The sequence below is a fragment of the Gopherus evgoodei genome, chromosome 7, assembly GCF_007399415.2.
Source record: "Gopherus evgoodei ecotype Sinaloan lineage chromosome 7, rGopEvg1_v1.p, whole genome shotgun sequence".
Classification (NCBI taxonomy): domain Eukaryota; kingdom Metazoa; phylum Chordata; order Testudines; family Testudinidae; genus Gopherus; species Gopherus evgoodei.
The window spans coordinates 70271366-70297914 of NC_044328.1; the positions used below are offsets into that span (position 1 = coordinate 70271366).

Genomic DNA, 26549 nt, shown 5'->3' on the forward strand with positions numbered 1-26549 from the left:
GTGCTGCCCTTCTTAAATATTTCATTAAATCATCAAGGTGCTCTTCCAGCACATCATAAACATCTGTCACCCTATCGAAGCACGTGCACTGACACACTGTCTGTTTCATTCCCCACATAGCAGTGTTATTTGATATGGCCAGATCCTCTCCCTTTTCTCTCTATAGCAACGAGCTAATAAAGCACTATTGCTCTCTTCATTGAGCTGCATACACACCCCGCTCCTCCAAACTCTTCCTCATTTACTCTTACCAGGAAACCTACCGGAGCCAATGGGAATGGGTCTTCATTCCACAGGGACATTCCACATAACAGCTGTCTGTACCATCTCAGTGGGACTGATCACATGAGCTAAGAAGGGTTCTCTGTGTTTTTCAGTTTTCTGGCCAATCACAGATAGCAGCTCAAACAAAACTCAGCTCTTAGGCTCTCGGGCTTAATATAGGAAAGGCTAGAGTGACTTACACTCCTTTTAGTTGCATTTATTCACTTGCTTTTGAATGCCGGGCAACAGTAACCTGTAATCAGAGGGATGGGGAGAATGTTGAAAGATATTATTATTAATAAAATATCTATCCTCTGTGAAACAGGGTTCTTTGTAAATGACACACATCGAAGCCCATTTTGAGATTGTTTTGAATGTTTTTTCATCATTTTTTTTTACATCATTTACATCAACGGGGTCAAGAGCGGGCTTGTAATGGAAAGTTATTTACCACCTTAACTATAGAGAGATTACTGCTTCATCATAACGTACCTGTTGGTCCCATGAATAACGGTTGCCATGCAAAGAATTGTATGCGTTAGGCATTGCCTTTCAAATAAGGAGAAGGTGGAGATGAAAACTGATGAGACGATGTAATACAAATTCATACTATGCATTGGACAAGTTATTTGCTTATCCTTTTTTTTTAAAAGGCAAGTGAATGAATTTATAATGCTAGGAGGGTAATTGAAAATGTGGCCTCAGGGACAGAGCACTGGACTGCAACTCAGCAGAGGTAGGTGCTGTTCCCAGTTCTGCCAGTGGCCTGCTGGCTGACTTTGGGCAAGTCACATTGCTTCCATGTGCCTCAGTTTCCCCATATGTAAAATGGGGATAATGAAACTACTCTCCTTGGTGTAGCACTTGGATATCGAGGGATGAAAAGTGCTAGATAAGAGCTAAGTTTTTTTATTGACTCTCTTCCCTGTTTAATAAAAAAACTAGAACTAGTGACAAAATGAGGAAAATTTTGTCCAAAATGCTTTGTGAAAAATGTCTCTGTTTTCTACAGACAAATTTTGAAGCCTGAAATGATTTGTGTAAGTGTACAAAATGCAGTACTTGTTCTCATGACTGATTACTTGTATTGTGTAGCTATATACTTCCTGGAGGCCATGGAGAGCAGTTTAGTATCATAAGTATTTAGATAAGACAAAAGGAGATGATTTACCTACAGCAGAGGTTTCAGAGTCCTGCTGGTGAAGTATCTGGGAGGCAAGTCCTTCCTGCCCTGCAATCATATGGGTTTTTCTTTCTTTCCCAGCCCTGCCTTTGAGAGGAGTGACGATGACCTCGCCAGCACCTGTTGCATCCCTGACAATCTCTCCCCCACCCCAGCTGATGAGGAGTATCTCACGCTCAGCTCCACATCTCTGATCTCGCTCTCATGTGGCAGGAGCTCAGACACAACCTCCACCACTATCGCCACCCCACAGCCACGTGGCCCTTTCTCGGCCCCCTTCCCTGCCAGAGAACTGGGCAATAGCGACAACGAGTGGGAGGACTTTGAGGAACTAGACGGAGAGGAGAAGGAAGAGGAATATACCATGGTAAGTGATAACTATTGTAATAGCCCTATCATAAGCTGTGACCCTTATTTTTATTACAGTCCAAAATACAGAGTCTGATCTGACCAGGTCCCAAACACTGAATCTGTGTATTGCTTGGTGCATTAAAGACCTGCAGCCAGGATCCCACCTGCTGTGAATCAGTGTAGCTACAACTGATGCTGATTTCTCCTAGCTGAAGATCTGTTCCCTAATTTGTATCTAAAACATAAAAGAAGAAGGCATGAGAAAGGAAGGTGTTAAAACACATTGTGTGCTGCATTTGACAGGAAACGGAGGTGCTTGTCACTGTGACAAGATCGGAGAACAATTGTTATGGATTCACGGTGGTTCCTAACAAACTGGACAACTGCCTGTATGTGGAGGAGATCCTGGCTGAGCCTGCCCTGTCTAATGGAAGACTGAGAAGAGGGGACAGACTCATTATGGTACAGAAATCCTTTGAATTAAAAAGGAGGAACAGACGCTAGTAGACCAGTGTCGTCTTGCTTTGTAGCAGGAGTGTAAGATGCCAGAAATGTTAATTCATTCACTATATTAAATGTAACAAGCTATATTAACATAATAGTTTGCTTCCTTTGATGTATAAACAAGGCCTAGTTTTTTGAAGGTTCTTCCTCAGCTTGTTGTGTTAAGCCTTGTCTTCCTTGGAGGAGTAGAGAATTGGAGCAGGAGGTTTTTCAGTCCTCAAACTGATGGGTATTGGGAATGTTTGAATCTTTAACAAAGGCAGCTTTCCCTGCAAGTGCACGTCAGGTGTTTGAGTTAAATATGTTAACAAAAAACAAAAACAAAAATAACCCCAATGAGTTTTAAACAGTCTGACTAGATTCTCCCTCCCCTCTGAATATCTGGGGTTTCCATACCTAGTTTGCTGATGTCATCCTGCTAGTTCTCCCATCTTCCATAAAGACCGCCAACAAAAATAAGGTAGACAAGAGCTGATATTTCTAATGTAAAAAGAAAGAGAAAGACATTAAAAAATGTCTTTCACACTTTCATTATACATCGTGAAGAAACAAATCAGGGCAAAATGCATGGAAAGGCTATTTGAAAAGAGAATTTTATAGCAGTGAATGCTATAACAACTCAGTCAGACCAGACTGGAGACTGCATGAAGCCTGTATACCAAGCTTTATAAAAGGAAGGAATGTGTGGTCAGTTAATAAAAGACCTAGGACATGATTATAGCTCCTCTCTGTCTCTTAGGTGAATGGAGTTGACGTCACAGCATTCTCCTTTGATGAAACCCTGGCGTTGCTGCACAGCTCTTCTGATGATTTGAGCCTGGTAGTTGGCCGGGTTAAGGAGGACCCCCATGCCTCTGTTAGACCAGATGAGATTCCTGAAATCATCCTCACGAAAGGCGACAATGGACAACTGGGTATGTGGTGCCGAGGCTGAAATTTGCCCCTTCTTTAGGCCAGGACAGTGCTAGTGGTAAGCTGCATGAGAACTGGCACAATCCTAGATTTGTGCACTGGTGGGTTAGCTTGCCAGCTTCCCAATGCCATTCTTCAGGCTGGCTCAAGTCTATAGGTCATTGTTTATCACACAGGGAGCTGAACACTGCTGCTCCTGAAGTCAGGGCAAAACTGTTGTGGCAGTAAGATCTGGCTTTAGATATATTTTCTGGGGAATCTCTTTAATATCAGATTTTGGGATGTCAAGGACTTAGGCCAGATGCCTAGATGTTGGCGTCTACCATCAGCTGAGATACATGAAGCAGCATTAGACCAAAAAAACACAAGTGTGTTTTTGAGAAGAAGGGTGGTCTAGTGGTTAGAGTGCTAGCCTGGGTCTTTGGTTCAATTCTCTGCTCTGCCCGAGACTTCTTGTGTCACTATGGGTGAGTCACTTCATCTCTCTGTGCCTCAGTTTCCTCATCTGTGCAATGGGATAATAGTCCTGCTTCATAAAAGTGCTGAGGTTAAATCAATTAAAGAGTGGTGCTGAGATAATGAGAGCCGTATAAGTACCTTGGCTAGTCTGAATTCAATAACTATCCAATAGCAAGTGCTACACTCCAGTAGTTGGGTGCGGGTAGGCCCTTCATTGTTTTGTTCTTACGTTTCTCTCAGTAACATGTCCCTGTTCTTCACTGCCCCAGCCTGTGCTCTAACATCTAGTCCAGCTGGTGCAGGATTGTTCCCTACAGGATATCATCCAGTGCTTTGTCCAGCCTAGCGTCAGTGGAGACGAGTCTCTTGTGGGAGATTGTTCCACTGTCCTAGTCTCATGCTAAGGAACGTTCAGAAACCACTTAGACACAATACACTTATCTGTATCCTTCCAGGCTTGAAGTTAACAGGAGGAGCCGGGAGCAAATTGCAGGGTATCTACGTGCTTGAGATCGTGCCAGGCTCTCCCGCCAGTATAGAAGGCAGCTTGCAGCCACGGGATCAGATTATCTACATCTGCGGGCTATGGACGGAAGGCCTCAGCCTGGACGATGCAGTGCGAGTGTGTGAGGCTGCCAGCCACAATGTCTGCATCAGGGCAATAAGGTAAATCTGACTCTGTGATGCTTTAATGAGACTTCTGTGGGTTACTGCAGGGTGCAGTGCCCCATCTCCCTCTTTTCCTCCTAGTCTGTTGCTGCTCCTCTCTCCCCGTTTCCGCTGCTCTGTGGTGTGAGTGGGAGAGATCAGTCTTGCTCTCAGTAGCAAGTCATATTGCTGTGTTGGCATCTAATATCAGAGGGGTAGCTGTGTTAGTCTGTATCCCTAAAAACAACAAGGAGTCCGGTGGCACCTTAAAGACTAACAGATTTATTTGAGCATAAGCTTTCCTGGGTAAAACCCCCACTTTTTCAGATGTGTTGGCATCTCTTATGTTCATGACACACTCACAGAGAAGTTAGAGTGTTTTGGTTTTTTGCTTTCTGGAAGTAAGAAATGTAACACTACTTTATATTTTGGAATCCAGCACCCTACCGCACCACAACCAAAACCAGAGTGAGACAAACCAGGCTGCTGTCTAAGGCAGGCAGGCACAATTCAACCCACCTTACTCTAGGCTGGCTTTTTGCAGACTTCCCAAAGAGAATCCAGTTCACACAACTTTCCTCAGAGCCCCTAGCCTGCAAGCAGGACCGTTACAATTTAAAATAACAGCATGTAATCTTAACACAGTTTTTCCAACACACAGTAGCATCTGAAAAAGAGAAGCTTGTAATCTCAATCTGAAAAGCTTCATCTCAGTCCTTTGCCATTACAGACCACATTCATGAATGGAATCATAGAGGGTGAACTGAAGGGAAGGAGTTCGTTACAAAATATAGGACCTGACCTGGGCTGCCCAAATGTGCCTCGGGTCAGTCTTTCAGAACATGGAAGGTCTCCACAGTGTAGGCTTAGTTCAGGTTCCTGAGGGAGGGGGAATCTCCAATTTAGATGTCATTGTTTTACAGGTAATTTCACTGAGCTAGTTATTACTAGAGGGCCAAGTTCTGAAGACAGTAGGGTTGCAGGGGGGTATAAGGGAGGATTTGATTCTAAATTACTTTAAATATTAAAATAATTGCTGGTGAATCATTTACTAAGGAAAATATTTCTAGTCCAGGTGGCAGAATTCATTCTAGACCATGGCTAGTGCAGAGAGACCCTCATTTTCAGAGTCCTTCCTCCAGGGGGTTAAGAAATAATATGACTGGTGGAAGCACCTCACTCACCCCAGCGTGTTGCCCCGTATTTGATTAACAAGTACCAGTGTGAACTCTCAGGTTGTAGGTGGATCATCCCAGGTGACTCGAGTTCAAGTTCCTCCCAGCCAACTGGCTGGCCATCCAATTATTCCTTGGCTGTGACCTTCAGGCCAATTATCTTAGTACAAACTTCTCCTTAGTACTTTAAATGTACTTTGGGAAATGTAGCAGCTGCATAGAACTTAGAGGGAGGAGCACAGCTTCCAGGAGAGAAAGATTTGGAGGAGGTATAGGGACTCGGGCATCAGCAGTCATGCCTAGTGGTTAGAATCAGGAGCCTGGAACCAAATCCAGTTGCCAAGCCAGGGGTCAAAGCCGGAGTCAGCGTAGGGCATAGGAACAGGGACCTAGATCAAGGCAGGAAAGCAGGAACTGGGAACTGATGGGGTCTGGGATAAGGAGGACAGGAACAGGGAGGAAGGCAAGTGGGCAAGATCTGTGGTAGCAGCCAGCCAAGGAGTCTTCTAGTTGCTCAGACAACTTCCTTTGCCTCTTTCTGGTTTAAGTAGGGCTTTCCAGCCAGTCAGTGAAGCTGGATGTCTCCCCCAATCAGGAGCTTCGTGCAAGCTACAGCCTTGCTGGCCCCCTTCTCCAGTTGTTCAGGTGAGCTGCTAGATGGCAGCTGTGGTTTGAGCACTTCCTGTGAGGCTGGATTCGAGGCTTATCATTGCTCACAGGAGGCATCAGGAAGCCAGTGTATGTGCACATGGCTGGCATGCCTGCTGCAATTGCAGCACCTCTGTAAATAGTTGTCATAATAAAGAACCAGTTTATTATTAGAAACATGGAGTCCTTGTTTATTATTACCCAGCAGGCAGTGCATGAGAGAGGTGGTATAGGTGTTTTCTAACATAGATGGCTGTGACATGAGGAAGGTGGTGGTGAAGGTAACAAGGAGCCATGGACAAACCAGTCTTCTCCTAGGTGGAGCAGATAGCCATCACTTCATTTTCAGCCCACATCCATTCCCAAGCCATCACTTTCTAATGCACCTTAATTGACGTGGATGAGAATGTCAGTCTGTCCTGTGGAGCAGTGCCATGTCGTTACGCTGAATGCATGGCAGAACAATTCGCTGGCAAACATTTGTAGTAGCTATGGATCCAACCAGAAAAGTTTCATCTGGATTTGGATCCAAGCTTTCCCAGTGTTCCTGTTCAGATCTGTCTGATAGAACTGGCCCCAGTCATCAAATTCAGACTCAGATCCAAACTCCCAGGAATGTTTGTGGTTTCAGTGTGGGTCTGTTGCTTATCAGGAGAAGTGGTCATTTTTTCTGATCTAGTAGCAGATTAATTGTAATTTGTAGTTAATGTTTCTCTCCTGGGTTACCCATCTATTAGGAGGTAGTAATTTAGTTATCTCTTAGCAAAAGATTACTGCAGAGATAGGCATTAGAGGGATTTTGCCTGGTGGAGGAGAAAAGTGGGTTAGGAGCTGGATGGGTTATTCCAGTAATACTCAGACTGAGGCTGGGGAGCCGCCAGTGGCTTTTTAATGTGTCTCCTGTGACTTTTTGCAGCATATGATATTAAAACACTGTGTGATTTCATTGTTAACCAGTCAGGCTGCTTTTTCTATGATCACATGTTTCCTTCTCATGAAGAGCTGTTGAATCTATAGTACTATAGTAAATGAACCAATGAATTCACGACTGTGGCTCTTTTGGGTAATGTTGATTGCTAATCTGGCTCTGGAAACACTGAGGTTTGAATATCACTGGCCTGTTCCCATCTGTTCAATCAACAGAATAAAATGATGTTATGTAGGCTGCACCCTCTTCCTTGGTGTTGCTCTTAGCATTATCGCTGGACTCTGAAGCATCTTACAGATGCAGTAAATGGGGCCCGAGAGGAATTTCTCCTCTGCTTCTGCTCTTAGCAGGTGCAAACCAAACTCAGTGACCCCAACCATCTAAAATTACTGCCTTCTTTTCTTAAAGGTGAAGTGAAATGCTTAAAAACAAAGAAAATAGTACAAGATCTGAAATAAAAACCAATCTGTAGAGACTCAACAAGTGAGATCAGGGTCTAACTGTCTAGCACCGGCGCCAGCGTTTTTGGCGCTCTAGGTGCACGGCCATTTCGCCGCCTCTTGTGCTGCTCCCGCGGCTTCGGTGGACCTGCCGCAGGCGTTCCTGCGGGAGGTCCACCGGACCCATGGGACCAGCGGACCCTCCGCAGGCACACCTGCGGCAGGTCAACCGGAGCCGCCTGCCATCCCCCCGGCAAAATGCCGCCCCCCCCAATAATCCTGGCGCCCTAGGCGATTGCCTTGGTCGCCTAAATGGAAGCACTGGCCCTGTAACTACCCTGAGTCATGGGTTGTTCAGGCCCACCTAAAAATGTAATTAAAAAGCATTTACTCCTTTGTATACTTGCCAAGACCTGACTTTACACTTCTGTGGTTTCCTATGCTGCAGCTGGACTAGGGATGTAACCAGGGCAGGGTGAGAGGGGAAGCTGCCCTGGTTGCAAAGCTGCAAGGGCAGAAAAATGGAGGGGGAGGCACGTGGGGTCATTTACTCTCCCAGATTTCTGCCTTTTATTTAGCACTGAAGTTTTCAAACTGTGGCACACACCCCTCTCATCAGGTCTTGACTGCACTTTGAATTTATTTTGGTCCCTGATTCAATGAAGCCCTGCACAGGCAATAGCAGAGGTCTTAAACTCAATGTACCTTAAGGCCAGTGCCAGTCCTCAAATCCTCCTAAGTGAGCCAATAATGTCACTGAAGATGGTGTTCAGAAAAGAAAACATTTTATATTGTATTTTTTATTTTGAATTTCTTAGAAATAATAAAACTGTCATATAACTGTGTACAATTCTTCACCTGCAAGAGAGTTTTAGTGTTTGCCAGACACCTGGCAATGCTTCAGTTCTGTCAGTTTGTTGATGTTTGGCCCCAGTGACTGAGCAGTTGAAACGTTCAGGATTGCAGCAAGGTGTGCATCAGATAGCCATGTTCCGTATTTTGACATGTTTATGGAAAAAACATGGAAAAAAGTGATGCTGCCTCCATGGCTGACTCTGCCTGGCGACTAGTGATGCTGCCTCCATGGTTGACTCTGCCCGGCAACTAGTGATGGTATTTCTGTCCCTCTCCCCCAACCACTGGGAGCTGCAGGGAGCGGTGCCTGCAGCAGACATTGCTGGCAGTGTGTCTGCATGTATCTCTCCTCTGCCGGCTGCAGTGAAGAGGTTCTCGGGCCACAGATGGTCCAATGATCAGGACTTTGAGACCCCTATAGCATGATACCCCGAAACAACTCCATCTCAGATGGAAAATCAGATAATATAAACACACCAAAAAGAGTTATCTTGCTTAAAGAGCTGACTAGTGAGTCTGTTGTATGTCCAATAGGATTTCCATTAAGCTTGAATAATTAATTATTATCCACTATTTGTATTATAATAGCACTTAAAGGCCCCAACTGAGATGCACATTTATATACGTAGAGACAGCACCTGTTCTTAAGAGCCTTCAATGTAAATGGACAAGCCAAACAAAGGGTAAATGAAATGAAAGGTTATTATCCACATGTTACAGATGGGGAACTGAGGTTGGATTTAACCAAATGCTCTGTGGATGTCTCTACATTGGGGCAGACAATATATAACAGGTGCTTTCTTTCTCAAACATATATGATTAAGGAGTATTGATGTTGGATAAATATGGAATAAGAATCTATACATTCATTAACGGTAAGTTCTTTATAAAAACACGACTTTAAAAACAACAATAATGAAAGTACAGATGTAAAAAATATTACTAAACTATATGCCTTTTAAACATATAGTACTCATACTTGCATTGCAAGGTCTGGAATTCTTAGCATTCAGAAAATTTTCTTTTTTTTGGCAGAAATGGCAATCCAGTGGTTCCCACAAAGCAGCAGAATAGTAAGTAATGCTAGTTATATTTTTATTTATGGGTTCACAGTACAGACCTGAATGTGGGAATCATGGACTCATAGAAATGTAGGGCTGAAAGGGACCTCAAGAGATTATCATGTTCAATCCTCTAGACTGAGGCAGGACCAAGTACACCAAGTACCTAGACCATCCCTGACAGGTGTTTGTCCAACCTGTTCTTAGAAACCTCCAGTGATGGGGATTCCACAACCTCCCTTCGAAGCCTGTTCCAGAGCTTAACTGCCCTTAGAGTTAGAAAGTTTTTCCTAATATCTAACCTAAATCTGCCTTGCTGCAGATTAAGCCCAATTACTTCTCATCCTAACTTTAGTGGACATGGAGAACAATTGATCACCATCATCTTTAGAACAGCCCTTAACATGTTTGAAGATTGTTATCAAGTCACCCCTCAGTCGTCTTTTCTCAAGACTAAACATGCCCAGTTTTTTAACCTTTCCAAGTAAAACAGGTTTTCTAAAACTTTTGTTATCTTTGTTGCTTTTCTCTGGAATCTCTCTAATTTGTCCATATCTTTCCTCAAATTAGGCACCCAGAACTGGACACAGTTACAATTTTGTAATTGTGCATTTGATTTTTCCTTCCTAAATTCAGGACTTTGCGCTTGCCTTTATTGATTTGCATCTTGTTGATTTCAGACCAATTCTCCAATTTCTAAAGGTGGTTTTAAATTCTAATCCTGTCCTCCAAAGTGTTTGGAGCCATTCCCAGCTTGGTGTCATCTGCAGACTTTATAAGCAGACTCTCCACTCCATTATCCAAGTCATTAATGAAACTATTGAGAAGTACCAGACACAAAACAGACCCCTGTGGAACCCCTCTATATGCGCACTCCTAGTTTGCAAACCATTGATAATTATTTTTTTATTATGGTCTTTTAGTCAGTTTTGCACCCACCTTATAGTAATTTCTTCTAGATCACATTTCCATAGTTTCCTTATGAGACTGTCATGCGGGAGTCTGTCAAAAGCCTTACTAAAATCAAGATATAGCATCTCTACAGCTTCTCCCCATCCACTAGGCCTGTAACGCAATCAAATTAGGTTAGTTTGGCATGATTTGTTCTTGATAAATCCATGCTGACTATTTCTTCTAATCCTATTGTCCTCTCAGTGCTTACAAATAGATTGTTTATCCTTTGTTTCAGTATCTTTTCAGGTATTGAAGTTAGGCTGATGGGTCTATAACTCCCTGGGTCCTCTCTGTTCCTGTTTTTAAAGTTAGGTACTATGTTTGCCTTTTCCAATCTTCTGGCACCTCACCCATCCTCCATGAGTTCTCAAAGATAATTGCTAATAGTTCTGAGATTGCTTCAGCTGGTTCCTTATGTACCCTAAGATGAATTTCATCAGACCCTGCCGACTTGAATACATTTAATTTATCTAAATATTCTTGAAATTGTCCTTTCCCTGTTTGGCTTGCATTCTTTCCCCCTCATTGTTAAATTAATTGTGTGGAGTGTCTGATCACCAGTAATCTTTTTAGTGAAGACTGATGCAAAATCAGCATTAAAAACCTTGATGTCATCAGTTATTACCTCTCCTTCCCCACTAAGTAGAGGACCTACAATTTCCTTCCTCTTCTCTTGCTCCTAATGTATTTAAGGAGCCTCTTCTAATTACCTTTTACATCCCTAGCTAGGTGTCATTCTTTTTGTGCCTTCACCTTTCTGTATTTGTCCCTACATGCTTGTGCTATTCTTTTATTCCCCTCTGAGCAATTTGTCTGTGTTTCCACATTTTGTATGATTCCTTTTTGGTTTTGCATGTGATTAAACAGCTCCCGATGGAGCCATATTGGTCTCTTATTATTCTTCCTATCTTTCCTTTTCACAGGGTTAGTTTGCAGTTTGTCTTTAATATTGTCTCCTTGAGAGACTGCCAGCTCTCCTTTATCCTTTCTTCCCCTGGGACCTTACCTACCAGTTTTCTGAGTTTTATTAAAGTCTGCTTTTTGGAATTTGTTATCCTTATTCTGCTGCCTTTGCTTCTGCTTTTCCTTAGAATCAATTTCACCCAAATTGCCTTCCACCTTCAGATTTGTAACCAATTCCACTGTTGGTCTGAAGCAAGTCTAAAATGGCTGTCTCCCTGGCTACTTCCTCCACTTTCTGAATAAAAAATTTGTCCTTAATAGCTTCCAAGAACTTACTGTAAAATTTGTATTTTGCTCTCTAACTTTTCCAACTGATGTCTGGGAAGCTGAAGTTCCCCATTACTAGCAGGTCTTGTGCTTTGGATATTGCGGTTGTTTTAGAAATGCCTCATCCACCTCCTCTTCCTGATTTGATGGAGACTCCTACCATGATGACATCTCTCTTTTTCCACTTTTATTTTTACCCTGAGACTTTCAACTGCTCTGCCTCTCCCCTCCTGCTCGACCTCAGAACAAGTGTTAATATATTCTTGGTGTACAGTGCAACACCTCCTCACCTTTTCCCTGCCTGTCCTTCCTGAACAAGCTATACCCCTCTATGCCAATATTCCTGTCATAAGATTTATCCCCCAAGTCTCTGTGATGCCAAATAAATCATAATTTAGCTTGTGTACTAATACTTCCAGTTCTTCCTGTGTATTCCACATGCTCCTTGCATTTGTATACAGACATCTAAGATGTTGAGCAGATTCCCCCAATGATTTCCTTGTTATTGCTTTCATGACTTCTATTTTAAAAAAAATTTCTGCTCCCCCCCCAACATCTAACCCTTTGTTAAAGTCGCCTTTTTGTGCTTATCTATGGGTTTATCTGCCCCCCTTTGAACCTAGTTTAAAGCCTTCCTCACAAGGTTGGCAAGTTGGTGTCAAAAGATGCTAATCCTCTTCTTAGTCAGGCAGACTCCATCTCTTCCCAGCATCACATGGTCAAGGAAGCCAAAGCCCACCTGTCGACACCATCTGCACAGCCATGCATTCATCTTCAGGATGTGTGCTCCTGCCTAGGCCCTTACCCTTAACTGAGAGGATGGACGAGAACATAGCCTCACCCCCAACTCCTTCAGTCTCACCCTCAGAGCCCTGTAGTCACTGCTGATCTGCTCAGGGTCGTACCTGGCAGTTTTATTAGTGCCCATGTGGATAAGCAGCATGAGGCACTGGTTAGAGGGATAATGTTTCCAGGATCAGTGGATCAGAGTCTCAATAACCTTTCCATAATGTCTTGTATGTGGACTCCAGGCAGGCAGCTGACTTCCTGGGACTTCATGTCAGGTCAGCAGATGGATGTCTCCAGCCCCCTCAGAAGGGAGTCACAGACCACAAGCACCCTATGCCTCCTCCTCTTGGGTCTGATGGCCATGACCCTCTCAGCTTTGGGGGCAGGTGGCACCTTCTCTTCAGCCATTGGGGTCTGCCCTTCACTGCTTATTGCCAGTACAGCATACTGGTTCTTGACTGTGAAGGATGGGGAACCTGGATGGGGGTGGAGCACTGTCTACTGTTTGAGGCTGCCGGCAGCCAGTCTCCATCCAGCAGAGGCGCCTTCCTTCTATGGTGCTGCTGTAGCAATCTGTAGTCAGCTAACATCCTCCATCCTGGACATCTCATGCTCCTGGATGCTACACGGATATACCATCTCCTCCTGCAGCTCCCTTACCTGCTTCCTGAGGGACTCCAGCAATAGATACCTCTCACACCAGGTGGTTCCTCATGCCTGGCTTTCACTGGCAGGAACATGCAGGCTGTATTCCCAGCAAGTCAAGACAAGGACCTGGATAGAAGCTGCCAGGGTCAGGAGGACACCTATTTGGCCAGGGCCCCCCTGCAGGCAAAGGAAGAGCTAGCAGTGGTGTTAGCAGCACACCATTTTCCTCCTATTGTGACTTCTTCCTTGTAGAGTATCTGCAAGTTAAGGGAAGGAAAACAACAACCCTAGTTACCTGCATTCCTTCGCTGGTGAACTCCCTTAATCTCCCAGCTGCCTTCATCTTACTAACCACATGCCTATGTTGATACTTTGCTTTTTAAAATATGCAATGGATAAATACCACTTTTAATTTATTATTTCTACTAAAATCACACCCACGGTGAGAACAGAATTACACAGCATTTTACCAAAAGAACTTGGTTAACTATTGGCCAAGAATAATTTGTTCAGGGAATTTAACCCATGTTTGAATTCTCCATGCTCAGATTTCAGTGAATTTGTTCATTGTTCAGACAGTTTGGATGGAAGTTTTCTGCAAACATATTTTAGTCTCTGGGTTGATTGCAAACGATTCACTAAGACTGTTTTGACTATTTTCTATCCATACTTCACTGTTGCACAATGTGATTGGTCATCTAAGGCCTTGTCTACACTGCACCAGTGTAACCACAATGATAGAAAAAAAGAAACAAACTGTGCTGTTATAAATCCCTTTTTAGCACTGTAATTGCATCTGCACTAGGGAGCTGCATGGATGTAACCAAATCTGGTTTTCAACTGTTTTAGGTAAATTGATGCAAAACCTGAATGTAGGTGAGGCCTAAGTCAAGTGATAATGTTTCTGATACCTGATTGGCTACCTGAAATCTTTATCCATATGAGGAAGGCCTGAAAAAGTCACTTCTGGAGCAAAGTGTCTCACCAGCCCATATTTCATTCATCTTAGTGAGACTCTAGCTTTCCATGAATTTTCCTAGGACCCTTTCAAAACCAGTTATTCTCTTTCCATAGATTTATTATTGTGATGATAAGTGACACAAAGGCGCAGTAAATTTCATCTCCTTGATTACATATTCTTTTTATAATCCCAAATGATTCTTTTTAGCAAAGCCCTTTTAAAAATAATAATAATTTGCTTCTCAGTGCATTTATTGTGTTGACAAGGTAACACCTTCCTTATGTGCAACACCATGGCCAAAAACGCTAATACAATCCTTGGATGTATAAACAGGGGAATCTTGAGAAGAAGTAGGAAGGTTTTATTACCTCTGTATTTGGCCCTGGTGCGACCACTGGTGTCCAGTGATGGTGGCCACAATGTAAGAAGGATATTGGTAAATTGCAGAAGGTTCAGAGAAGAGCCATGAGAATGATTAAAGGATTCAGGGGGAAACTCATGCCTTATAATGATAGCCTTCAGGATCTCAATCTCTTTAGATTAAGAAAGAGAAGGTTCAGTGGTGACTTGGTCAGTCTATAAGCACTGTGACAAAGTTCCTCCTCTATCTTAGTGGGTCCTGTGCTTATTGGCAGATTTGCTCAACTCAGTGATCTTCCCCACAGTCTGGGTCACTCCTCCTGTATCTGATCAGTTGTTGCAAGGTTTGGGGGGAACCTGGGCCCAACCTCTACTCCAGGTTCCAGCCCAGGGCCCTGTGGATTGCAGCTGTCTATAGTACCTCCTGTAACAGCTGCATGGCAGCTACACCTCCCTGGGCTACTTCCCCATGATCTCCTCCAAACACCTTCTTTATCCTCACCACAGGATCTTCCTCCTGGTGTCTGATAACACTTGTACTCCTTAGTCCTCCAGCAGCACACCTTCTCACTCTTAGCTCCTTGTGCCTCTTGCTCCCAGCTCCTCACACGCACTTCTTCTCCTCTGGCTCCCCCCTCCCTGACTGGAGTGAGCTCCTTTTTAAACCCAGGTGCCCTGATTAGCCTGCCTTGATTGGCTGCAGGTGATCTAATCAGCCTGTCTGCCTGAATTGGTCCTAGCAGGTTCCTGATTACTCTAGTGCAGCCCCTGCTCTGGTCACTCAGGGAAAAGAAAACTACTCATCCAGTGACCAGTATATTTGCCCTCTACCAGACTCCTGTACCACACTGGTCTGGGTCTATCACAGTACCTACATGAACAACAAAAAACTGATAATAAAAGGCTCTTTAATCGAGCAGCCAGAAGTGTAAAAAATCCAATGACTGGAAGTTAAAGCTAGAAAACTTCAGATTAGAAATAATATGCAATTTTTTAACAGTGTCAACAATTGGAACTCCTGGAACAATTTACCTTAGAATGTGCTGGATTCTCTATCAGAGAAAAATTTTAAGTGAAGATTGCATGTTTTTCTTAAAGATCTGCTGTATTTCAAACAGGAATTTTTACAGGGAAGTCCTATAGCCTGTGTTATAAGGATGTTTGTTAGATTATCATAGTGGTCCCTTCTGGCCTATGAATGTAGTAATTTACATTATTTGAGTTCCATAATAACACAATAGAACATTTATTGCTTATATAATTCAAACATAAAAAACCCACATAGTGAAGCCAGTGAAAGTTGCTAAGGGATAATAATGCAAAACTCAAAGCCAGAAAGGAACAGGAAATATAGTTTTCAGATTGGTAGCCGTGTTAGTCTGTGTCAGCAAAAACAACGAGGAGTTCTTGTGGCACTTTAGAGACTAACAAATTTATTTGTGCATAAGCTTTCGTGGGTTAAAACCCACTTCATCAGGTGCAGGGAGTGGAAAATACAGTAGGCAGGTATAAATACACAGCACATGAAAAGATAGGAGTTGCCTTACCAAGTGGGGAGTCACTGCTAACAAATCAATTCAGTTAAGGTGAAAGTGGCCTGTTCTCAACAGTTGACAAGAAGGGGTGAATACCTAGAGAGGGAAAATCACTTTTGTAGTGCTAATGAGGCCAATGCAAACAGTTGACAAGAAAGTGTGAGTATCAGCAGAGGACAATTAGTTTTTGCAGTGACCCATCCAGTCCCAGTCTTTGTTCAGGCCTAATTTGATGATGTCCAGTTTGCAAATTAATTCCAATTCTAAATTTCTCATTGGAGTCTGTTTCTGAAGTTTTTTTGTTGAAGAATTGTCACTTTTAAGTCTGTTTTTCAGTGTCCAGTGAGATTGAAGTGTTCTCCTACAGGTTTTTGAATGTTATAAATCTGGAGGTCTGATTTGTGTCCATTTATTCTTTTGCATAGAGATGTCTGGTTTGGCCATTATACCTGCAGAGGGGCATTGCTGGCACATGATGGCATATAGCATGTTGGTAGATGTGCAAGTGAACAAGCCCCTGATGGTGAGGCTGATGTGGTTAGGGCCTGTGATGGAATCCTTTGAATAGATATGTGGACAGAGTTGGCAACGGGGTTTGTTGCAGGGCCTGGTTCCTGGGTTAGTGTGTAGTTGCTGGTGAGTATTTGCTTCAGGTTTGGGGGCTGTCTGTAAGCGACGACTAGCCTGTGTATTTATACCTGCCTACTGTATTTTCCACTCAATGCATCTTATGAAGTGGGTTTTAGCCCACAAAAGCTTATGCCCAAATACATTTTTTAGTCTCTAAGGTGCCACAAGGACTCCTCCTTGTTTTTTTAGGAAATATAGTGTACTGTAAAGCTATATATCTACATACATTGCCTTTTCACATATACACTCACAAACATACTATTCATTCCCTTAGCAAATTGACCCGACTTGACCGCAGTCACCAAAGACAACATTAACTTTGCCCTGTGCTTGTTGTCAGCATTTTAAAAACATTAATTATGGTGATTAAACTGCATGACATACTCGTGAGTTATGCAAGTATTAATTATACCACTGTGCAAATGAGGAAACTTAAGCACAGGACAAGGACTCTGTCTACACAGCAATTAGACACCCCTGGCTGGAGCCTGAGCTCTGGGACCCTCCCACCTCGCAGAGTCCCAGAGCCCAGGCTTCAGCCTGCGCCTCGAAGTCTGTACTGCAGTGAAACAGCCCTGCAGCCCAAACCCCATGCAAGCCTGAGTTGGTTAGAACAGGCCAGCCAAGGATTTTTCATTGCATTATAGACATACCCCAAGTGTCTCATCCAGGGTCATACAGTGAGTGAGTACTGGAGCTGAGATTAGAATCCAGAAGTCCTGGCAACTAGTTGGCTAATCTAAACCCTAGTCTGCACTCTCTCAGATACATTAAATTTAGCAGGGTGCCTATCAGCTATAGCAAATCTACACACTTGTTTTTTAGAGCCACCTGCTGTGCCAGAGGAAGTCAAAGTATCTCTCTCAAATGAAAACATGAGTCTCCAAGAACAACATCTACCCCATCAACATAGTAAGGAAATTACTTGGCATTTCTCAATCTAGCTTTGTAATGTTTCATGCCATCTCTTTCAAAGAAAAAGAAAATCTGAGGTGCTTCTGGCTGTGAATGGAAAAGATTAATTATTAGTAAGCAAAACGGCCTCCCCTGGAGTATCAGAGAACATTTTTGTACATTATTGATTGTCCAACTGATGTTTCCGACCCTGTGCAGCTTTAGGGGTTGCTTGGGAAACTGCTATGTGGGAGGTAAAAGGACAGTAGAGGACAGGCACAGGGTTCAGTTAACAGCTCAAGAAGTGGAACTGAACAAGCAAACGGTGTACGTGCAGAGAGTTTTTGGTGGTAGTCTTTTGCTTGTGAAAATAAAAATAACTTGCGTTATGTCTAATAGTAGTGCGATGTCCAGTGTTACACTGTAAAACGTACCGCTAATGCAGCTTTGTAAGAACCCATCCTGTTTTCTCACAGCAAAGCACTCAGAGGAAGAAAGTGTTTGGGTTGAGCAAAGCACATCTGCCTCAGCAGATTATGAGGTAAGTCATCGTTTTATTAAGTGAAAGGCAGCCTGCTGAGCAGAAGGCTCTCGATACAGATTTTGGCAGTGGGATTTTCTACAGTGACACTGAATGTATTTGCTTTATCTTCTGTTCCATTGCAAGTGTAAGCATATTCCATGAGGGCCATAGCTTGTGAGGTGCAGAGCGATCACTGGCTTGAAGATGCTGAGCTGCTCACAGGACTGGGTCCCTTTACTGCTGTTTTTCTATGTGTAATATTGCTATATTACTGGCTCTGTAGTATAAAAAACCCTGATCATACACAGTGCCCTCTTGGGAGCACTCACAAGGAGTTTAGTGTTTCCAGCTCCTCACAGGATCGAGCCCGAACAGAGAAGGAAAATGGCACAGACACTAGAGATTTAACAGTACAGCTGGTAATTCTGCGGAAATGAATGTAACTAGGGCTGTGAAACACCTTCAAAGTGTGAGAGTCCCCAGAACTCCTTGGAACATGAGATTTCTGTATGTCAGTATGAAATTGTTAAACTGTGGAATTTTACAAATATTTTTGATCCAAAATGGCTTTATCTTAAAAATATAGTCTGACTTGCTAGCAGAAGAGGTTACGTATTTGAAATTTTGAATTTCCAGATTAGAAATGTGTATTCACAGGAAAATCAGTCTTCCCACTGAAATGGACAACATTTCCCACGTCTGACTGCAGATACTCATTTCTGCAAAAATATCAGGACTGCAAAGTGGTTTGGAATTAATCTTGCCCATTTTGAGGGTGGAATTTTTATGGCAATGTATTTGCTAGTGTCATGCAGCTGGTGGTTTGCTGGAGGGGGCTTCTGGGAGCCTCCTGTTAAAATTCAACCACCAAACTCAAGGGGAAATTGGAATGACTTCCCTGCTTCTGATGAAGCTTACCTCCTCCCGCCCCCCACCCCACTCACTGGATTCTCCTACATCATCTCAATCTCAGCTCCTGCATCATCATCATCTGTATCTGAGTAGCTCATTCAAATATTTCTGAAGAGCAATTCTTTGTCTTTTGGAGTGGAACAGATTGCCACAAATGTTAGAGAATGTGCCTCATTATCAATGTACTCTACATATTTTTCAGGGACAAAATTTAAACATTTCCAGGGCATTGCACTTGATATAAGTTTGCCTACCTAAACCTTAACTCTGACCTCAAACTTTTGCCTGTGAAAGTAACTCACCATACTATCTACTGGTGCACAAATGCCTAACAGACATGAATAGTGGTGTTGCTGAGGCTAAGGTTTTGCATTATAGTCCAGTGGAGAGGCTGTGGATTTTGTTACTGTATATGTTGGAGGTATATGTGACTTACCCATCAGTGAAATGTGACCTTTTAAAGAAGGACACTTGAACTAGACATTTTCTTGCTTTGAAGGGTTTATGTGGGTGGGATTTCCCTTCAAGACACTTTCATTGTTTTTAATAAGTTTATTTTTAATGGAAATATCTATCATACCATCTCTTTGGTACGTGTGTGCAGCTGCCATTTAAGTCCCTTTGTGTGTCTATGCAAGAGAAGAATTTGCCCTATAATTTATACCATCATCGAGTGAAAATTATAAAGCCCATTGGTATCCTGTAGGATGAAGGGCACATTAGGAATTTCCAGTCACGATCACTGTCAGTTCATTTGGCTCCTGACTTAGCTCCATTTTGAACAGAGCCCTTCTGTGTTGCAGGACTGCATCATTAAGATTGAGCTGGAGAAAACAGCCAACAGGAGCCTGGGATTTGCGCTGGTAGGTGGCAGAAATGGCCGGGCTATCCTAATTAAAGCCATCAGCCCAGGAAGTATCGCTGATCTTGACGGGAGGCTTCAAGTGGGTGACATCTTACTAAAGGTAACATTTGGCTTCGCTGCTTTGGTCTAGATTTTCCCTGGAAGCTTAGGGAGAGTTTGTGTTACGCCGTGCGATCATAACCAAACACTGGACATGATCACTGTAATCAGATCATAATGGGGGTTCCCGTGACTTGCCACCTGCCTGGGCAAATATTAAAAGTTTGGGAAGGCTCTCGGGGGTTGGGAGATGCTAGCCTGGCTGCAGCTGAGCTTCCTCATCTACAAAACCCTGCAGATCCCCACTCCCAGATATAGTGCTTCCCGTAAGGGCAGGCACCAGTTACTGCAGAGAGGGCGTATCTATGCTATTGCCCGCGTTAGACTGCTAGTTTCTGGAAAAGGATTAGCCTACTTCTGACATGACTCAGATCAGCTGGCCTCTCTGTAGTGGCTTCTGTTAATGAATTAGCTTGAGTCAGCAAAACCCCAGACCAAAATGCTGAGCAACTCTCTGCAGAGACTGCAAATGCCAGCTGTTGTAATGATAATAGCTAATTAAACAGCCAGGCTGACAGAGATCCAGATACCAGAGAGATGGGCATAGGCAGAATTGTGGGGAAGGGGAGATACATTGCCCTCCACAACTTCCAGCCTATGAGGCAGTTGTGGTATCTGTGTCCTCTCTAACTTCTGGCTGGCTGCGGGAAGAGTCGGTGGGGGGGGGGGGGGGAGGCGGTCAGGCAGTGAAGTGAGGCAAAGAGGAAAGTCTGAAGCTGCTTTGTGGAGCAACATGTCCTTGGGCTCAGGTAGGTGGAATGCAGCTGCAGTTCAGCCTGCTGCCTGTTGGAGTCACTCTGTCCCCTGCTGGGGTTTCTCTCTGCAGAGCTCAACTCCCTGCCTGTCTTGGCTTCTTCCCCTCTCCCCCCACACCCCAGTCTTGGCTGAGTGACTACAGAGCAGAAGTCTGGCCATGCCAGGAGGGGCAGCACTGGCAGGAGTTGTGGTTTCTCCTCCTTTCTCCCCTCCTCCCCCCTGCTTAGTGCCAGGCTTTTTTGGGGGGCAGGGCTGGGGATGGCAAGTGTGGGGAGGAGAGAGGAAATGGTGGGGATTTCACAGAGGGAGCAATCTTGAGGACAGAGGAGTCAAGAATGGGGGGAACTCCTGTCTGGGCTGGGGCCGACTGCCAGGAAGGTTGGGAGGGATGCAGGAGGGCATTCCAGGGAGCGCATGGGTGGGTCGCTGAAGAAGTGGTCACGCATTTCCAGCAGAAAATGGCCTCTTGCTCCAAACTGAACGTTTGCAGACTTTGTTTTGTTTTTCTTCCCCAAATTTTCCTCTTTTTTAACAGAAAGCTGAAAAAATCCCAAATCACCAAATTTGTTCTTGTTCATATTTCATCTCCACAGCTCCCTTTCTCTCTTCTTTCCTTTGGATAAAGGGGTAAAACATGGAAAACTGAAAATGTATCAGTTCCTAGAGGGTGGTGGCAGTCTGGTGGTACGGCTCTGTACAAAGGCCTATCTAGGAGAGAGGTTCTACTGAGTTATTAACAGTGAAGGGGATGTGGACAATCAGAGCCAATTGAGCTGCGGGGGAGGTGTGCACACATGCTTCGTGCCAGTGTGCAATATGAAACCCTTCTGCTCCAGGACTGTAAAGGCATTTGTCTTTGTGTGCTTTCCAGGTGAATGGAGATTTAGTGTCTGGTTTGACGCGCAATACAGTGATCGACCTCTTACGCAAGGCTCAAGGCACCGTTCAGCTCATTGTCTGCCGAAGCACGGCGTTGCATTGGGCTTATTCAGGCAGCCACTGTGATACGTCTTCCCTCCAGAGCACAACAGCCCAGTCGGGTAAGCATTAGCGCGATCCACTCCTTGCATGTTCAAAGTAGGCAGTTTGTGTGCTTGGGTTCAACTCTGCTCTCGGCGACATCAGTATAGCTCCATTGACTTCAAAGGAGTCACTCCTGCTTTACACCACTGTAAATGAGAGTAAAATTGGGCCCACTGCCCTTGATTCTCTGCTCTGACTTGCTTGCACTCTAAGTGCTGGCCCATCCTTCCCCTAATGCTGCCGAGACTGTACTGCCGGTGTGCCAGGTAGGGAGAAGTTTCTCACCCAAGCTGGGTGCTGGGGGTGCCAGCCAGCGATGTCACAGAGACCGAGGGAGAAGGTTCTACCAGAGGGTGTGACAGTTGGCGGCAGTGGTGGAATGAGGCAGGACGGATGGGGACGGGGGGCCATCAGGCTAGGCTGATCATGAGGGACATGGCCCTCAGGTGACTCCTGTGAATTGGAGTTAGATATAGAGAGCAGCTGGTTTATGTTTTCCCCCCTCTTTTCTGGTCCTTTTGAGTGTCAGGCTGAGGGCGACTTTTAATGTGACTTGTCGCCCTACAAGTCACATTAAAAGTCTCTTCTCCACAGGGCTCGGAAGCTGTGTTAGGTGCTGGCCTGGAAGGAAGAGATGACCTGTTCCCCTCTCATCTCCAGTGTGGGAGTTGGGATAAGTGGGGCAGATGGGGAAGAGCTGCCAGATATACAGCCTGGGGGAATTCTGCTCCCACAAAGTCCCTGGCAAAATTCCCATTGACATCAGTGCGGGTAGGACTGCACCCTGTATCTGCTAGTTGGAGGAGCCAGAAGCTCACTTGCCCGAAGCCTGGAGGGTTTACAGCTAGTGCCTGCTTGTGTAGCTCTCTGCTGATGGGCTTTCCATGTCAACAGCCCAGCTGCCAGTGTCACACTGCACAGAAGAGGAGGAATGTGCCTTTCAAAGTCTAAAGACCTTTTTCTTTGCTCTCACTCTCTTGCGTTCAGATGAACAAGATAGCGAGGGAAACCTAGAAGCTGAGCACTCATTCACTTTCAGAGGAGGGGAAGAGGAATCCAGCCAGATGTGCAGCAAGGTGAAGAGCCTGAGTGGAATTTCTAGACATTACCTGGTGACCTGTTTACATGTGTCTCATTGGCATGGGTTTGGGGAAATGAAGAGAAATCAGTTAATGGGCCACTCCTCTGGGGAGGATCATATTCTAATAAAGCAATAAACCATGCTGAAGGGAATGGGCTATCATAGGCAGAACTGTTAGCTCCGTATTGAGGCAGGGGTCATATGGAAAAAACATAGTATGTGATCCTGTAAATAAAGACTGTCTCATAAAATAGATACACAAGGGGGCTGAATTCAGATTGCAGGGACAACCTTTATTCTGGCATTTCCTAACTTCTGAATGTTTGACTTTGTAACCTTAACATTCTTTTAACGTCATTTTTTTAATGAAATACATATTAAAAAGTTGCACCTTACTGACCTCCAATTGCTGCCTTTGAAGCAGCTAAACTTAACTTCCTTAGTTTGGTATCCAGGTGCGGCTCTAGACATTTTGCCGCCCCAAGCATGGAGGGTCCACTAGTCCCCCGGCTTCGGCAGACCTCCTGTGGGAGGTCCGCCGAAGCTGCAGGACCAGCAGACCCTCCGCAGGCAAGCTGCCAAAGGCACCCTGCCTGCCACCCTAGCGGCAACGGGCAGAGTGCCCCCCGCAGCTTGCCACCCCAGGCACGCGCTTGGAGTGCTGGTGCCTGGAGCCGCCCCTGTTGGTTTCTAAGCCTCAGCAAGGTCTACCAAATATGCCAAGTTTTGTAGCTTCAGCCATATTTTAGTTATACAGCTGTAAAATAGCTGATAAAAAAATGACCAAAATGTAATGCTTTCCATGTTCAAATGATTAAAAAAAATAGCTCAACCAATTTCACTCATATTTAAAAAAAAAAAAAAAGGTATCTTTGAGTTGAATCGAGCTGAGAAAATTTCAGAGTTGGAGGAATTTGTTTGACAAAGTTTTGAGCAAAGGATTAGAATGAAGATTGGAACTTAACTGTTCAAAATCGCTAAAATACAGGCTCACACTTATGCTGTGTGTATGATCTAGCAAATAAGTATGCCCCAAAATAAAATAAAATCCTCAATTAGCAATATATTAAAGCTCTTGTTTAATTTTAAGCATATGGTTAAGTCCCTCCCTTCTCAGCAAAGCACATGCTTAGTATTTAACCCACATTTAAGTTCTTTGCTGAATGACAGCCTAAAAATTATGTCTTATTCTTGGTTATTTTCAGCATGTCTTGAGCCCAGTCTTCTTCAAGCAGGTAGTGTATATGCTTAACTTTCAAAACCACTGCTGCCATTTGCTCCCAACAGGTAGCTTTGGAAACTGACAAAGTACTGAGAAAAATGGATGAATAAAGGAGCAAAGAAAAATATCTTCTCTCTGCTTAGAGACCAACAAAAATCCCCATGGCTTTCTCCACTCAATTTGGTCCATACGTGTAAAAATTGGATTACTGAATTCATGCTTCTTTTGCATTTCTGATGAGGGAAAGTAAGCCTGAATATATGGCAATAAGACAGAGATGGTGACTTTTGTAGAGGTACTTTTGGGGATTCAACAGTTTATACTTTGTAACATGCAAAGATGGTTTTCTGATTGCATCTGAAATACAAATTAGGGAAAGAATGAGAATAAATCCATCCTGAACTGAAATCTATGTAAATCTCTCTCATACGTTACAATTGAGAAGGAGCAATTTGCATGTGATAAAGGCAGACGTTCTGTATCATAATCTAAATGCAGAACCCAATTATCACTCTGGAACTGTTCAATCAGCCACTAATACGCAAGCTCTATCCTCCATCTGGAGAGCAATCAAGTGTCTGCTTTCTCTGCCAGTCAAGTGTTCCTTCCATAGACCAGCTGCTCCGTGCCACTAACAGCTGGCATTGTTGTGCCTGGGATAAAAAGCAAGTTATTGCTAGTAGTTCATGCTCATCCAATGGTGCTTCCTGCTGCCAGTTAAGATAGTACATGGGAGACAGAGAGCATGGCGTGGATCGTAAATCCTGTATGTGACTGTACTCTCATTGTGAGAGCAGAGAGGAATAATTTATATGGATCCCTCCAGATCTCAATGACGCATGCTAGGATGTGCACTTGTACAGAGTTGTCTGGATTGTTGTGGAGCTTGCAAATACAGCTGAAGAGACTTTTTACGCTGAGTAGGTCCTGCAATGCTAAATTGAGATTTGTGCATGTATCTTTAACTAGGAAACTTTCCATTTTCCTTTTCTGGCTTTGACAAGGGACATGTTTTTGTCAGATAAGAATTAAATTTATCGATAAAATTAATGATATTCTCAATGCTTTCTCCCATTAATTTTTCATTATGGTTTTATTTTGTTTCCACAGGATTCAGAAAGTAAATGCAGTTCTTTCCTGCAAAGTCAATCAACTGAACTGGAGTTTGAGGCAAATGCAGACAGGTCAGTCTTTCCAGCACATAAAAATCCATGACAATGTACAGCATGGCCAGTTTGTTCTTCTATTTCTTTGAGCAATCCTAATATCATAGATATATATAGCACCATCCATCCCATAGTGAGTCCCAAGCTATAATTATTCAGCACTTTTGAAATGCAGCTACCTCTGGAATGGGGATGCCAACAAGCCCCCCTCGCCAACAGTGATGGGAGGGGGAATTTTGGACAAGAACATCAAGGCGTATTGTACTCTTACAAAAATCATCTTAAGATTTATGTTGTGTGTGCAGCACCAGGTGGTCAGATTTTCATGCTCAGCACTCAGCTGCCATTGACATTGCTGGGTGTCCCTGGTTCTGCTTGGCTTTGCCTTGGAAGTCATGGAATCTGTGATCCGAAACAATTCCCCATGACAGAGATCATGAATAATGAATTAGTTCATCTGAGCAGCCCATTGATATAAGTCTATTTGGGGATAATTCACAAACAGAAAAATGAGTTCATATGGTTGAATAAATAGTTGGCCCCACTTTCCAGCAGACACACATGGACGTGAACTGGAAAAGAAAATGTTAATCAGCCATTTTCATAACCGTCAAAAGTATGTAGCTGCAATTTTGATAGAAAGTTTGGTAGATTGTGTTTTTCACAAGATCAGTAGGGGGCCCATCCCTCATACAAGCAGAGAAAGACATTGTGTGTGATTTTCTTGCACTTAAAGGCATAAGAATTGTTTTTTTCTGTTTGAAATTAACAGCTATGATAAAGAAGACAAATATTTGTATCTTGCATTGGTCTTTGTGTAGTTAAGAGATGAGAATGTGACCCTGCTGTGACCTGCTAGTGCTGTTTCATTGTGGACTGTTGTAGTTCAAGATGAGCTAACATTTCTTATGTTTAGTTCTGTACTAGACTCATAGACTTTAAAGGCAGAAGGGACCATCATGATCATCTAGGCTGACCACCTGCACATTGCAGGCCACAGACCCTCACCCACTCCTGAAATAGACCCATAACCTCTGGCTGAGTTACTAAAGTCTTCACAGCATGATTTAAAGACTTCAACATACATGGAATACACCATTTACACTGGAACTGAGTTCCAGCTAAAAGTGTGGATCTGGATTCAAACTTTCCCAAAATTTAGTGTGATTTACATCTGGGGTTTTGGTTTGGCCCATTGAAGAGTTAAAAGTAGCCTCAAAGTTCGGATTCAGATCCAGACTTTCCAAAGTTAAGCAGTGTTTGGATTAGGACTTTCTATTCATGGCTATCTCTGTTCCATGCTGTAAAACACTCTGGGGGATATTTATTTTAGGAAGCCCTACCAGCTCTGCCTATTAGCTAAGATAGGTTAACACTTCTTCTATTATAAGACTCTATTTTCAGTTGCTCATAATTTTACCATGCTTTAACTGTTGTTAAAGAGTTGTTTGGATTTACATATAAGGTCTCCTC

General features: G+C 43.7%; 1 protein-coding gene across 5 annotated transcripts in view; it reads left to right on the forward strand.

The window, feature by feature from the left end:
- Nucleotides 1–26549, forward strand: part of FRMPD2 (FERM and PDZ domain containing 2) — a 128811-nt gene that overhangs the window by 78378 nt on the left and 23884 nt on the right. For 4 of the 5 annotated variants that reach the window (XR_004001343.1, XM_030570380.1, XM_030570377.1 and 1 more), the window contains exons 30-41: nucleotides 1529–1814; nucleotides 2102–2260; nucleotides 3042–3216; nucleotides 4129–4339; nucleotides 9403–9440; nucleotides 17361–17447; nucleotides 17906–17970; nucleotides 19668–19829; nucleotides 21456–21624; nucleotides 22595–22683; nucleotides 23894–23923; nucleotides 25021–25094. Coding sequence is in view for 4 of the 5 variants with exons in the window: in XM_030570380.1 (XP_030426240.1) it covers nucleotides 1529–1814; nucleotides 2102–2260; nucleotides 3042–3216; nucleotides 4129–4339; nucleotides 9403–9440; nucleotides 17361–17447; nucleotides 17906–17970; nucleotides 19668–19829; nucleotides 21456–21624; nucleotides 22595–22683; nucleotides 23894–23923; nucleotides 25021–25094 (1545 nt within the window). In the remaining variant the exon portion in view is untranslated. The remainder of the gene's footprint in view (nucleotides 1–1528; nucleotides 1815–2101; nucleotides 2261–3041; nucleotides 3217–4128; nucleotides 4340–9402; nucleotides 9441–17360; nucleotides 17448–17905; nucleotides 17971–19667; nucleotides 19830–21455; nucleotides 21625–22594; nucleotides 22684–23893; nucleotides 23924–25020; nucleotides 25095–26549) is intronic. The other variant, XM_030570378.1, reaches the window with a different exon arrangement.